Below are 16147 nucleotides of genomic sequence, written 5' to 3' on the forward strand. Positions count from 1 at the left end.
GCTGCTGCCGTGAAAATTCCGGGTGCTTGGCCTACATTTCGGAAGGCGAGCCAAGTCCGCAATGCATCACCGAGCTGCCAGAGTTCAGGGAAGCCTGCCTCTCACGGACCGTATTGAGGATGATGATGGTGCTTATGCACGAACTTCGCGGCACTGTTCGTCCGCGTAATCCGAGTAACGAGTAAGTATACTCTGGTTGTGATGTCAGTGATGCCACTACTATGTCATGGTCGTCTCCCACATATAAAATTACATCTACATATCATTCGAATGCATGTAAATTGGTTCCATATTGTGCATGTTCTAGATAGAATTTTTTTCAAAGCAGAATGACATTTTTTACCTGAATCGACAGTGATAAGAAAGTTTTGTCATTTTAATACAGTTTGCATCTTTCATTTTCACAGGTGGTACAGGCTGGTGGCCTATCGTTGCTTCACTTGGTGGCTTCACGGGAGGCTCGGACACCGCGTTCGGAGAGTAATACCTGCCTGTGCGGTACTTGCCATTAGACAACATTTCCCCAGCGACAGTGGACAATACCGCGGATTTTCCCTGGATGTGCTGCAACCGCAACTTTACAATGTGTAATGTTTATTATTTATGTTCAATTGAAATTAAGATCTAAAATAAAACCCAACAGATATTTTAACAATGGTTGTTTTGATTTTTTAAATGAATCTAGTGTGTCTCCATTGAATAGTCTTCCTGTGCCTTGTCTTGTCACACCACATGTCTCTGGTCAGCATCCTCCCTCACGCTGGCCGCCCACCTTCAATCCACATAACCGTTGAACCCATATGCAGCAGACATACATATGTTATTTTGCGGGTTGGCATCAAGCCTCCCGGCCTTGCCTCCTCCCCCAAAAATACTTACCACACCACTTTGTTAAAGCGTTGGCAATAAAAGGAAGGCCGTTGGATTTTATTGATACAAAACATGGTTATAGGTAAATAATCAATATGGTTGATCATAATAAATCATCCTTTTGGGCACCGGGTACAGAGATGACCACCTCTGGCCCGTGCCGCCTTGCCACCACAGGCCAGCCTGCTGCTGACTAACTGCCTAGGCATCCAGGGTCTCCAGGGTGAACTGCACCCATATATTCTCCTGGGAGGGTGAGGTATTAATAAACTCACCCCCCTGCCTTCCATGTACTAGATCCTGCAGGCAGCCTCTTACATGCAGTTAGATGGCCTCTCCTTGGTGAGGCCCTGCGGCAAACGAGTCTTGTCTGCACGACCACCGCCCTAATCCACACCCCCCCCCCCGCCCTATCAAAGGCAGTTCGCACCGGGGTACTTGCGCTGGCAAGTGGAGCTGTCAGGGAGCGATAAAGGCTAAGAGGTGCCAAAGACCATGTACACTTCAAAGTGGTCTCTAGAGCATGAGTTGTTGTTCCCATGTCTACCTCCAGACCCCGTGTCTCCTGCCAAGCATCCCCCTCACGCTGGACGCCCCCCTGCAATCCACATAAGTGTGTCTCCATTCACGAGTCTTCCTGTGTCTTGTCTGCACGACCACCGCCCCAATCCACCCCCCCGCCCTACCAAAGGCAGTTCGCACCGGGGTACTTGCGCTGGCAAGTGGAGCTGTCAGGGAGCGATAAAGGCCAAGAGGTGCCAAAGACCATGTACACTTCAAAGTGGTCTCTAGAGCATGAGTTGTTGTTCCCATGTCTACCTCCAGACCCCGTGTCTCCTGCCAAGCATCCCCCTCACGCTGGACGCCCCCCTGCAATCCACATAAGTGTGTCTCCATTCACGAGTCTTCCTGTGTCTTGTCTGCACGACCACCGCCCCAATCCACCCCCCCGCCCTACCAAAGGCAGTTCGCACCGGGGTACTTGCGCTGGCAAGTGGAGCTGTCAGGGAGCGATAAAGGCCAAGAGGTGCCAAAGACCATGTACACTTCAAAGTGGTCTCTAGAGCATGGGTTGTTGTTCCCATGTCTACCTCCAGACCCCGTGTCTCCTGCCAAGCATCCCCCCTCACGCTGGACGCCCCCCTGCAAACCGCATAATGCCACGACTTAAACACGTCATTCATTCACAAACACACCCCTGTTTCGAATTCTTTATAACCCACTTCATATTTCTAATGAGCACTTCTTTGCGCTTTGCTAGTCAACCCGTGAAGGTGCTGGCTATCTGCTCTTCGTCTCTGTGAACTTCCGTGACCACTTCGAGGAAACTCCTCAGTTTGCAACCTGTGAACTGCTCCCTGTTCTACGACAAGAAACTACTCTGATCCCTGCATCTAACTGTTTGTTCGTCAAGGTAAGGCCATGTACCATAATCATTTTGCGTCCAATTTCTTTTCGTTCAAGACAGTACATGCAAGGAACTAGTCACATGTTCTGAGTTTACATTGGTATTCATAGAGAATTGTTGATCTTTACTTTTCAGAACTTTCCACAATGCCTGCCTGTTCCATTGGCGGTTGCCCTTCGAAGACCCATAATAAATCTGAAGGTACTATAATGCATGTTTTCCCTAAGACAATAGATCAGATAAGAGAATGGGTCCGATATTGCGGATATCCACCGTCTGAGCTTGAAAGTAGAGTCCTAGAAGTCTTTGCGGACAAGAGGGGTGATCGATACCGCATCTGCAGCAGGCACTTTACCTCTGACATGTACTCCACATCATTGCTAATAAAGAAGAACACACCGCGAGCGAGGCGAAAATTGCTCTCAACCGCTATTCCCACTCTATTCGTCCACATCCCTCCACTGGTGAGTCAAGTTTACGTATTTATCTCTCGGCCTTGCGGTAGTGTGTAGCATTAGCTAACAATAATTTCCCCATTTATGTATCCACTCAATATGAAGGCGGAAGATTCTCCATCCGTGTCGTTATTGCAGTCATCAGCCACTTCAAGCGCCTATCGGGTAATCTTACTTGGCTATTCTGCCACTGACTTGTTTTAGGCATGTAAATCAATAGTTTTAATTTATCGTGTAATTATTTTACCTAATGGTACACCCTTGTACTCGTCCTCTAGTCTTTGTTTTCAGTTATAATTATTGTTATCCAAAATAATTCAAGTACTGTCTTTCAGGGAGATGCTGAGGAGTCCAACGTATTGACGACTACCGTTGATGTCACTCAGATGCTCGAGGTACGTTACATCGATGGAGATCATCAGATCTTGCATTCTTGTAGCGTGATTGTTACACACAATGTTTCTTTCGTTTTTAGCCATTGATATGTCCTTCTGTCGTCGCCCTCCTATGTGTCTTCTTTTTTCAATATTGTGTTCATTACTAATGAAAGTCCTATGTTTCAGGGAGTCGATGGAGCATTAGTCCAAGAAGAAGGGGGAGCGTGCAGTTACGGGTCGGCACAACAGCTTGCAGAAGTGTGCACCGCAGTTACATCGTCCCTTAATGTTCTTATGCATTTCGAGGTATGGATACTGACAGTTCAATCAAGCGAAATCATATGACGTGATTACATCCGCTATACTTCCTTCTTTATTAACGCAAGTACTATGTTTCAGGGAGATGACGGAGCTTCTTCTACAAGAACATCACCCCTAGTAGTTGATGCAGATCTCTGGGTGGTGACACTTCCAACGATCGAGCAAATCGAATCATATTGACATATCCATTATTTATTTTAGACAACTGATCATTTGTGCAGGTCTATTTAGATGAGCCGTTCACGCCTGCACAAAGTTTCTGTTCTTTTTATCAAAATATAAAACCATACTAATGCAATTACTGTGTTTCAGGGAGTCACTGAAGCATCATCTTCAATAATATCATCAATGGAAGTCTATGAGGAGCCCGAGGTATGGATCTTGACAGTTCCATCTAACTAGATCAACAATGCGTGAATAATTGTCGTTTGAATGTTCTACACAAAGCGTTCATTCGTGTTTTGCTATTGAGATGTACGTGGGTATTGGTCCCCAAGTACATTTTGTGTTTTCGATATTATTATACATACTAATGAAAGTTCTGTTTCAGGGAGTCGATGGAGCGTCAGTGCGTGATGGATGTGCTTATCAGGAAAACATAGTCGTTGCAGCGCAAGAGGAAGTGGAGACATGCACACACGAGTCGGAGCAACAGCGTCCTGATGTTGAAGTTCGAGGCAAGAAAGTTTCAAAGAAAAGAAAGCAAAAGAAGGTTAGTGTCCTGGTCACTATATTGTGTTGTTTTTCACTGTTAATAGTTCAATACTGTAAGTTGTGTTTAAACTGAACATCCCTTTTCCAATCTGTCCTCTAGTTGCGAGTGGGTGTACGAACTAGATCTACACAGACAGTGAAGCGAACGAGAGATGTTGCTTGTCAAACCTTTTGGCAGGGACTTGAGACTGGAGATGCATCGTGCCAATGGGAAGAATATGAAGTGATTGACAACGGAGCTATACCACCACCAGCCATTGATAGTGAATGTCCTCCTGGTAGTTCGGATGCAGTCGGAGATCAATTCACAGAATCCACACCCGCAAAAACTAAGACCGCGAGAAAGTTGAAGAAATTGTTTTATTCACCCATCTCCGGAGAAGGAACAGATGTTGCAATGGAAGAGAATGAAGTGGACGACAATGAAACACCATCAATATCACTGAACATAGCGGAAGACGATATCAGAGATTCTACCTTTCATGTGAGTGACATGTCCTCAACGTTACAGGCCGAACCAGCTGGGATGCAGAGTGACAGTATAAGGAAAGAGGCCAAATTCATTGTATTCGATAGTTGTTTGATTGATATTATTATTCGGATGAAATGTGGGCATTCGGTTGGTGGGGAAGTATGTGGGGAGCCATTGATTAATGTGACTCGTGCAATTCGAGGCACTAACCTTAAAATACATGCCACCTGTACAAAATATCATCCTTTCTCATGGTCTGCACAACCTATGCTGGGACAACTGCCAGCAGGCAATCTACTTTGTGCAGCGGCTGCACTTTTTAGTGGTTCAAGTTTTAAAAAATTAGAGTCTTTCTTTCAGTTTGTGGGAATCCATTTCATTGCGAAAACTCAGTTCTACAAATACCAAACCGATTATCTATTTCCAGCCATTAGCGAAGCTTGGAGAATGGAAAAAATGTCTATTGATAGTACATTCGCGGGCAAACGGTTCAGGCTAGCCGGTGATGGACAGTGCGACAGCCCAGGATTTTCAGCCAAGTACTGCACCTACCACTTTCAGGACATGGAAAGTAAGAAAATTGTGAGTTCGGTGGTCGTGCAGGTGTCACAAAGTACATCCTCAGTGGCCATGGAGAAAGTTGGCTTTGTAGCATCATTGCAAGAACTACAATCGCGGGGAATGGTGATCGACCTGATAGCCACGGACAGACACGTTTCAATTGCCAAGACAATGAGAGAACAGTACAAAAATATAAATCACCAATTTGACGTTTGGCATCTTGCAAAAACAATCAATAAAAAATTGTCGGCTGCAGGTAAAAAAAAAAAGAATTGCAAGGTATTTCACAGTAGTCCAAGTCAATCAGCAACCATCTTTGGTGGAGCTCAAAAACATGTGGAGGGTCGTTGGAAATTCTACTGGAAAAATGGCGGTCAGTAATGCCACACTGTACAAACGTTCACCGATGGAACACGAACCAACATTTCCACAATTGTGAACATGGCCATTTGTCCACAGAGGAGGCACGGAAGAAGAAGTGGTTGATTCCTTCATCACCCACTCACAAAGCCATTGAAAAGATTGTATTTGATAAAACTATAACAAAAGCTTTGAGGGGACTCACGGAATTCTGCCACACAGGAGATTTGGAGGTGTTCCACAATATGTGCCTAAAGTACAGGCCAAAACGATTGCATTTTAGCATGGAGGGCATGATAAATCGGACTCTTTTAGCGGTCTTGGCACATAACCATAATGTTGGCCGTCAACAAAGTAGGACGACCGGAACTTTAGGGACGCTTCGCTACAATAAGGCCTTCACTAAAAGAAGTAAACAATGGGTGATCAAACCAGTGTTTGAGGATATGCAATATGAGTTTATTGAGAAACTTATTGGTGACGTCCTAGATAGGCACATAAATGGAGTTGTGAACGAACCTGTGCAGGGGACAACTGCATTGCCACCCAACATTGCCTCTGTTCCATGTCCACCTAAAGAAGAACTCATTGAGAAATACACATCACGGTTTAAATGATTGTAATTTGATTGTCTGTTCTCTCGAGTCTCCTCATGTCGCAGGCCCATTGAATATGTGTATCTATACAACCTTGTTCATTTGCGCATTAAATTAAACCAAACAGTAATATAAATCATTTTTCAAAAAATATAGAATGTCTCCGTATTTATGGTTCTGTGGGGCTGCAAAGCACGCAGACAAAATGCAAAGATGGAGTGTAAATTTCAAGTCCTGTGAGATGGCCTTACACTGAATGTAGCTAACTAGGAATGTGTGCTCGTTCAAAGTGAAGGTCAGCTGCTTTGATTTTTTCTCGGGTGCCAGAATGGCCCACGACTCAGTATAAGGTTCTATTGTTATTTGACCTTGACAGGCCGGGACCACGTAAGAAACGATAATGAATATAATTTCAGAAACGAAAGCCATTTCATGTTCGTTCATTAGAAGAAATAACGTCGGCATAGAAGGAGTGGTATTTTGGGGCTGCCCTACGCACAGACACAATGGAAAATGCAAATATAATGTAAGTAACTCTTTAGATGAGTTTATACCGCAATTTAATTACTATACAGTAGCTTTAAAGACGGGTTAAGTTGTACTTGTTCGTTCTATGTGGCATATTGTTTTGTACCGCGCACTATCTTGGGGAGAACCGTCTCCTTTTACGGAAGCACCTCAAAACCTTCCTCTTTGCTTCTGCTTTCTCTCTCCCTCTCCCCTGCTACAACTGGTCCACTGTCTGCGATCTCGGTCCTGGGCCCTTCCACTCTCCACCTGCACTCCCTGTCAACCCCTGCACTGGGGGACTGTCTCAGTATCCAACAGCCCCCCCTTGACGTTTAAAACCCAGTTGCACTGTCCTAGCTATGAAATATTTTCCCGACCGAATATATAAAATGAATAATTTTAATAAAGATCTGATGGTGAGACTAATTTCATTTTTTATGTTTTTCAAACAGGTACTTCACCCATTATTGTCTGTGTCACGAGTACCAGACACCGGCGGATGGGTTTTTCAACCGCCAGTTGCTTCTCCGCGTGAACAATGTTAGCACCCTGACCATTTTGTGGGACGATCGCCAAGTACAAGTATGCCCTTACGCGGTACTAACTGCTAGATGCAACATACAGACCGCTGTGGTGGCCTAGTGCCTCGTTGTTGGAACAGCCATGCGATTATCAGTGCGACCAAAGAGCTTATTTTATCGTAAACCAACACCCTGTGTACTGCACACGAACATCGCTTGCCTCAAGACGAACTATTTTGGATCGAGAGCAAATAAAAATGCAAATCGCTGAATATTCTCTAAAAATTTGATGTCCAATAAATGTACTTTGCCAAATGTACAATCTTGCAGTTTGCTTTTAAACCACAGTTTCATATTCCGAATTGTGGCGCTGTATTGTGAGATGATCTAAGACCCTGTGTACAGCAAAGGAACATCGCGTGCCTCAAAACAAACTTTTTGGAACGTGAGCAAATAAAAATGAAAATCGCTGAATATTCTCTAAACATTTGATGTCAAATAAATGTACTTTACCAAATTTACAATCTTGCGGTTTGATTTAAAAGTACAGTTTCATATTGCGAATTGTGGCGCGCTGTGTTGTGAGCTGATCTGTGTTGATTTCCGGGTTCTGTGTGGAGTCGCGTAGAAGACGCATGGGCGCGTTTGCCTACGCAGCACAGTCACGTCACGGATAGAGGCGGGGAATATGAATGTTTTGATAAAGTCTGTTTCAGGGGCGGGGGATTTGATTTAGTGCCGCAAAAGCAGGTGAGCCAGGTCGATGGGGGGAAATGATAGGATTATCAGAAAATGGCGGCTGATTTCGAGTGCGTTAATGGACGAAAAGTCGGGTATGGTCCATAGGAAAGTTTTCTACGATCTACCGATTTATGCTTAAAAACACATGGCCGAACCGTAGGGACAATAAAAAAAAAGTCCCGGAACTCTCCTTTAAGAAAGCAGTTTTAAGAGTGAGGTTCTTAAGTGTTGCTTTGTGCATGGGTTCGAAGGGGGGGCCCATAAGCCTGGTTTGTACCACATTTAGGTCCCATCCGGGAGCTGGGTTAATTATAGGAGGGTGGATCCTTTTTACTCCCTCCATGAAGGCCTTTATAACTGGAACTTTCCACCATGACACCTTATGTTGAGACGTGGTGTATGCGGAAAGTGCAGCTAGATGAACTTTAATAGAATTAAAGACTAACCCTGAGTCTAATAAGTGAGTCAGGTAAAGAACAATCTGCGTGGGAGAGCAGTCAATGGGGTTGATGCTGTTTGCCCTACACCAGATGACGAACCGTTTCCACTTGCTAGAGTAGCAGTAACGAGTGTTTGGTTTCCTTGCCTCTTTAAGGATGTCGATGCATCTTTGAGGGAGTTGTAAATGTCTGAATTCTATGACCTCAGGATCCAGGCTGCTAAATTGAGTGTCTGTGGGCATGGGTGCAGCGTTCTGGCATTGTCCTGTGACAGCATGTTGTACGGGCAGGGTAGTTTCACCGGTGGAGACAATGACATCTCCATTAGGTGAGCGAACCAGAGCGAGTCCAGTAAATATTACCAAATACCCTTTGATGAACATAACGCAAATTCAAGTCGATTTTCGCTTTAACCGGAACCCTCCATATTTGTTCCCATTCCTCCACTGGAATGTCATTGCCCAACTCTTCAGACCATTTAATTCTTAGTTTCTCCCATGAGACCAACCAAGCATTCTCCAAAGCAATAAGGTTCATAATATTCAACACTTTCTGTTGCATCACAGTAAGCAACCCACATAGCTCTGGCCTCTCTACAAATCCAGAGTCCAACATCAGTCGCCGCTCAGAAAGCAAATCCTTTAGTATTCTATACCTTCCCTGTTCCCTCCTACTTAGTCCATATTTTAAACATAGATCTTCAAAAGGGAACTATTTCATCATCTTCATTCCAAACATCCCCAATTTCCAGAACACCTCTATTACTCCAACTCTTCCAATGCAACATCATAATATTAACCTGCAAACCAGGATTATGCCATAAAGAAGCCTCTTTATACATATGCAATCCCTGACCATTAGTAGTAACCAACGAGATCAAAGTGTCCTTAGTAACAGCAAATGATTTCAGATTCATAGCCCGACAAGGTAATTTCCCAAGAGAATACAAACTTCTTGCATTGTACGTTTTCAACATTTCTCTCTCAATTCTCACCCACCAGGGCACAAAGTCTAAATCATCATTCAATAAAATGATACATTTTTTAAGTAAGAAGCCTTTACAATAGTTCCCCAAAACAGGATAACCAAACCCACATCACAAACTTTGAGTCATAATATAACGTGGGATCCTAGCTCTTTTCCCCAATACCCCACAAAAAGTCCTGAACAACTTTATCAATACGTCCTAGTACTTTCTTCGTGAACCTTAAAGGAATGGATTGTAAGAGGTACAAAACCTTAGGAAGCAGCATCATTTTAATTGCATTAACTTTCACCCAGAAACTCAAGATCGCCATTTCCTAATGTCTTTTTGGAGAACCTCTATTATTTTATTCACATTCAACTCAACCAACTTGTTAACATCCCTAACTAGATGAACACCTAAATATTTGACACAATCCCTTTCCCGTTTGCAATCCCAACCCAACAATCTATCACAATCAAGAGTAAGTAATACTTAGAGGAAAAACTACTGATTTTCCCCATTTGATTTTATAACCTGTCAACCTCCCTCCCTCCCTCCTCAATCATATTTCTCAAAGTAGGTCCACCTTCCCTGGGATTCTTCAGTATTACCACCACATCATCCGCATACGCCAAGGCTTTAATTTCCCCACCCCCTACACACAATCCTTTAATTGAAACATTTTGTCTGATATAGGCCAAAAAGGGCTCCATAACTAAATTAAAAAGGAAAGGAGACAGGGGATAGATAGCCTTGTCTTGTGCCTCTAAATAAATGGAAGGGAGCGAAAATACCCCATCCACCCAGACCCTGGCCGATATATCCAATTGCAGAGCCCCAATAGCATTGATAGAGGCCCAAATCCCATTTTCAGTAGAGTATAATTTAGAAATGTCCAATTAACTACCGAAAAACCTTTTCAGCATCCAAAAAAAAAAAAAAAATAAACAAAGTCTCATTAACTGCAGATTATGGCAAGTGCATAATATCCAGAAGAGTCCTATTATTATCATATCCATGTCTTTGTCTCATAAACCCTACCTGAGCCCTATCAATCAGCCTTCCCATTTGTTTATCTAATCTATTTGGCAATATCTTAGAAAAAAAATGTGTATCCACATTTAGCAATGAGATAGGTCGATAATTGCAGCAATAAGCCGCATCTTTCCCTCGGTTTGGAGCAACTGTTACGACAGCCTCCTTCATTGATGGACACAAAACACCTTCCATTAAGAATCGATTATACAACTCACACAACTCCGGCGCTAGCTGTGTATCAAAACATTTATAAAATTCAGTAGATTTCCCATCCTGCAATCCACCAATTGCGAACACCACATCTGACAGTAATTGGTGCGTCAAGCAGATTTCTGCCTTCCTCAGACAAAGATGGAATATATGAAAACATTCACCTATCTCTTTCCTCGTTACCACCACACCATCAGTACCCTTATCAATTTTACGTACATGGGATCTTTCTAAAAAACCCTTCAGTTTGTTGCCAACCGTTTCCCCCCTCTATCTCCTCCTTCCCAATACCTTTGCCTCATAAAACAAACATTTCTCCATTTGCGACTCAATCTCCAGTTTCAGGGCACCCTTCATCACATTCAGTTCCATTCTATCCTTATTATTATTTGATAAAGCATACCTCTGTTGCAGATCTCGTAAGGTAGTCTCAAGTTCCAACATCTTTGTTTCCCCTTTCTTCCTTGCCCTAGCAGTCCATAACATCAACTCCCCCCTAATAAAGGCTTTAAAGGAGTCCCAAACCACCAGACCATCCGATGAGCCTTTATTATCACAACAACAACAAAAATAATTAATGGAAGTACTCAACGCTTCAGAAGCATTTTCCTCTTTCAAAATAAAGGGTTTGAGTCGCCATCTACAATTTCCTCTTCCCTCACTACCAAAATGTAGCTTAATTTTCACTATTGAGTGATCAGATAGATGGCGTTCCCCCATACTTGCTTCCACTACAGATTCCATCAAGACATCAGACATTAGAACATATCTTGAGACAGGGAAAGTTTAATATAAGCCCTTTGGATGGACTCGGGACAGATCTTTTAAATATTCTCTAATGTAGATATATGCTGGTTGTCCTTAGATCAACAAAGGGGGTGAGTACTGAATATATGAAGGTCACGCTGTGGTATTGGAAAATATCAGGCATTCACAGAAAGCTTCTGCTTCTCAAACTGTGAGAAAGGTATATCAAGTGATACGTTATGTGAGCAGGCAGATACTTCCAGTATGACCTATAATGCAGGGATAGAAGGCGATGGAATGCCATGTTACTATGTAACAGCAAACGACAGGTTGCTCATAAGAAAGCATTGTCAAGGAAGAAAGATACTTAGAAGCATTGTGCATGTGACATAACGTGTATCCAATTGTTACTTTGCAGGTCAAAGGGTTACTTATATCTGAATTGCTTCTTCCATTGTAATGAAATAAAGCTAACTCTTAATTGTTGGTACCAAATTACAGTGCTGAATTAAGTGTTTTTTATTTGAAAGTGCGATTATTATTCCCTCCATCTGCTGTTCTGAACATGCTTATCTCCAAGTACTAACCTGGTTGTGAAAAGGAGATTGAGAAATACAACTTGTTTTAATGTAAAAGTAGTCTCCACATAAACAAAGAAAGTGTGATATAGCAGAACTAAACCAGCCTTTTGACTAAGGAAGCACTATGAACATTCAGGAAAGATCTTGCGGATAAAAATCAAACAGTGAAAAGTCCCGATCTAGGTTTGTTTCAATACTCAGCAACGGCATGTGAACTTTCATTGTATTCCCGGATTGTTTACTGTATCATTTCGCATACGTTCATCACACCCACGTTTACCGAACGGAATATTCACATTAACCAATGGAAAAATAAGACAAAACACATTTCTGCAAGAGTATCTACACATACACTGTTTCAAACAGCAAGTTACAGAAGATGGCAAATATGTAATGCAAAAGTTTAAATGATCTCCTCCAGGCAGCAAGAGCTAAATGTCAAATCAACTGTATTTCATTGTCTGCAGTGGGACGGCAAAGTACACTAGCACTCATTTGTACAGGAGACAACACTTAGAAAATGTGTACATACTTCAAACAATTGACCGGTCCAGGCGACACCCTTGTGACTCGATTAACGCTAGCACTATTGAAACTGTTCAGTTGAACCTCTGAGATGTACAGAGTTGTGACAGCGGACGACTGCAGGCGGGTTTTCACTACTTCCAATGGGCAAGTTAGAATAGCACCCACTGTTCCCCCACATCTGCAGGGAAAAGAAAAAAAACAGAATCAGCTTTTGTAATCTAAAAACAGGTTCGGTTTTAATTGTGCAAGTTTCTTATTTAAATCCTTTTGATGGAGGAGGATTGACAAAAGCCTGCATCCTTGAATAACAAGCCATAAAAAGCAGACTCCGATGTCAGTGTGAAAAAGGTTGCAGGCATGCAATCAACAAAATATATGGGCAACTTGGAAACACGATCCATGATTGAGAATATTTGTAAAGCATTTACAACACGCTAAATGCATTCATTTATTTCAGCATTTCTATTTTTGTAGCAAACTATTGTACATTTCATAAGGGTTGTTTCAGAGCACAAAAACAAAATGTTACCAAGTTGGCTAGAATAACATTTTAACAGTAAAAAATATTGAAGTGTAATGAAAAGCACAATGATAAAAAAATTAAAAAGGAAAAACAAAACATCTAAGTGTTCTTCATTTGAAATTGGGGAAGGAACATATGTGTTGGGTCCCGCACTATGGCAGGACCGTTCCAAAGCCTCCCTGAAGCCAACAGCACAGCCCTAGGCACTCTTTAGGGAGTGTCCCCAATTGCCTGCATCTCTCCAAGCTACCCACCCTAAACCACAGTACTTATTGGTGGTGTGATGAATATGCAATGTCACACTATCTCCCCTGGGACGGTCTCTCTCCATGTGGCCAGGGAAGGGCGGCTGCTACCTGATGCCGACCCTGGGGGTGGATGCCGGAGGGTGGACCATGTGGATGGGGAGACAACCCTAAGAGGAGTAAAGTGGGCTTGCCAGATGGAACGCAGCAAGGGACCCAAAACCACCTTCTTATGACCCCTAAGAACAATCCCTCCCCATATAATCTAATACATTGTACTCCTCTCACCAATCCCCTAAAAGGTACTGGGATGGGGAAGAATAAGTCACCTCAATGAAGATCACTTTTTCAGTACTGTGATGAGGGAGAAGAGTGAAGGCACAATGATCACTCCCGATGAGAACCACTGTCAGCGATCTGTCTTTCCCCAACCACCAAGACGAGGAAGAGGCAAAGAGCAAGGATGATCACTCCCGGTGAAAACCACTAATCAGTCTAGTCCTTCGCCAAATCCTATTTGCCAGAAACAAAATAAAAGTAAGGAAAGAAAGACTCAGGAAGTGACCTGGCTGAAGGAATCTTGTGTTGCAGAGAGAAGGGTTTTGGACTGCCATGCCATAAGAAGGAAGGGGGACCCTTTGTGCCCCAACTGCCTAAGGTGAGCTGAGAAGAGCCAAGGAGACTAGTCTACCCCTCCAGAAAGAACGGGAACCTCTTGGGCTTCAACAGAGTGCCTCAGTCCAAAAGACACTGCAGACTCCCTCACTGGAGGGGGTAACCAGGGAGGGTCTCCACACCAAGCTGGGCTAAGGCCCATTGAAGTCCATGGTAAAGAGACGGACTGCTGTTTTTGGAGACGTTTCACTCTTCCTGAGGCTCGAAGGACTAAAGAGCAGAAGCAGGCCTGGTGGAGCCAGGCAGCTAACCAGCAAAGAAGGACGCCGACAGACCGGGTCATGCTGACTGGATGCCAGGGAAAGACTCCTGGGCGTTCACAGACCGCCACAAGCAACCACTTCCTTACTGATGCCTTTGGCAAAGCAGACTAGAAGAGGAGATGCCACAAGAGACAGGAAAACAGACAGGAAACAGCCACGAGAGGAAGCCAGGTGACAAACCTTCACTGTACTACCGCAAAATTAGCCCAAAAATGCCAGCAAGAGCCAGTGAGTCAGCCCAAAGGCAGTGAGGACCCTGTGGCATATCAGTGAATGTGCCAAATACCAATAACAAAAACCATAGAAAGAGAGAAACCGAAGAGACCAAGTATAAAAGGGGGAAGACCCTTGTCGGAATGTAAATGCATGGAGTGTAAATACATCGGAACACCAAAGCAAAACGTATGTCACGAAGATGTATTATCCAAGCAAGTAAATCTACAATTGTGGAAATGCTCAGAAATACCAATTGAATACAAGAAGCCCTGGTTGGGGAACACACCAGGCAATTACAAGTGTGTAAGAACAAGAAGTCCTGGCAGGAGAGTATACAAGGCTGTCACAAGTGTAAAAGGAACACGAACTTCAAAGTATAGGTGTAAAAAGGAAATCATATAGCGCCTCCTCTTGATTTATATTGGCCAAAGCCTAGTCGCTCAATGAGGAAAACCGCATTGCAAAGTTCAGATTTTGAATTGACTTTGCCGCCGGTTTAAGTATCGTCCGCCATTTTGATTTCTGTTTGTATGTTCTCTGCTCCAAAATGTTGGACTGTGTTCTCAACTTGCAACCAAGCCTCACGACCTTCGAGTCCTGTTAATGTTTAGGCTGTCCGAGAGCCGACTCTTTATACTAGGTAAAAGAGACCTTGCGCTCCATATGAACTGCCATCTGAGTATTGTCTGCGCACCTAAGACTCATCCCTGTATAAACGTTGGAACAATGTAAAGTAAACCTCAAGCGTAGACACAGGCTGAACTGCATTGTGTAGGAATATAGACTAAGGCTTACCGCGGATCCGAGAACATACACCACCATTGTAACTTCATGGAAATGCAAACCTATGTAATCCTTTTGCATATTATTGTATAAGCTGTATGTGAACTAGGCATGAACTCTAGACCACAAATTATTAACGTGAAGAGGGGCTGGACAATATTACTCAGAAATGTATAAAAGCATGAATTTTTAGATGTCCAGCACTCTCTCCCCTCCCTTTGTCAGGACGGTATACATTGTGGGGTGTTGAGAGCCAGATAGCTATCTGTGTTGCTTTGTAAACTGTGCAGAATAAAAGATCTGTGAATCTTTTCAGCCCGTGGTTGGTGTATTTCCTTTGTGGTACGCAGCCTCGATAGTTTCTTGTTCTTACAGAGGAATATCATAACTGTGTTAAGCATAGCATATGAGGAAAAGCTAAATTCTGACAGAAGGATTTAAAAGGCTAGGGAGGTTTTGTTGTGACAGTGCTATTGTGGGTCAGGAAAGACAGGAGGAACTGTTGCATTCAGTGAAGAGAAATCCAGAAGAAAGGAGCCCTCCCATTGTGGAACAAGAACGCTTCATACATAAAGAACTCTTGGCTCAGGTATTACATCACCCCAGTGCATCCTAGCTCTGCTTTGAAGCCCTGACTGATGAAAAGTTAATATATGCATCCTCTAGACTTCTAGTTGTGCAGCTCAACTCTGGCCCCAACAGGGCCATGCACTCCCTGGGCAGGCTACCAAGACCACATGGCCCCAGATTCTTCATGCACCCTTCTCTCGTCCAATCTCCAGCCATCTTCAGTAGGGAATCTGTTTTGGCAGCAATGGGACTTAAAAGATGGTTCTTCATGGTGCCAAAACAGACAACTACAAAAAGTCACCTTCAAACATATTATTCATGGTCTTATACATAATTCTCCAACTCGCACCCAACCATCGCACACATTGAAAGGACCATATATATTTTTTCAATCATTGAATAAATGTCAAGTTTAATAGATAAACATCTGTATCAATCAGCAAAACAAATGCATA

The 16147-nt window shown here is 43.2% G+C and overlaps 1 protein-coding gene across 3 annotated transcripts in view; it reads right to left on the reverse strand.

Annotated features, from left to right (window-relative positions):
* Window positions 1-16147, reverse strand: part of SLC25A36 (solute carrier family 25 member 36) — a 480162-nt gene that overhangs the window by 350575 nt on the left and 113440 nt on the right. For 2 of the 3 annotated variants that reach the window (XM_069617779.1, XM_069617777.1), the window contains exon 1: window positions 12422-12478. Coding sequence is in view for 1 of the 3 variants with exons in the window: in XM_069617778.1 (XP_069473879.1) it covers window positions 12422-12595 (174 nt within the window). In the remaining 2 variants the exon portion in view is untranslated. Of the gene's footprint in view, window positions 1-12421; window positions 12596-16147 lie in introns of those variants that run through there. The other variant, XM_069617778.1, reaches the window with a different exon arrangement.

The sequence above is a fragment of the Ambystoma mexicanum genome, chromosome 10 (assembly GCF_040938575.1).
Source record: "Ambystoma mexicanum isolate Mex_15411 chromosome 10, UKY_AmexF1_1, whole genome shotgun sequence".
NCBI classification, from domain to species: Eukaryota; Metazoa; Chordata; class Amphibia; order Caudata; family Ambystomatidae; genus Ambystoma; species Ambystoma mexicanum.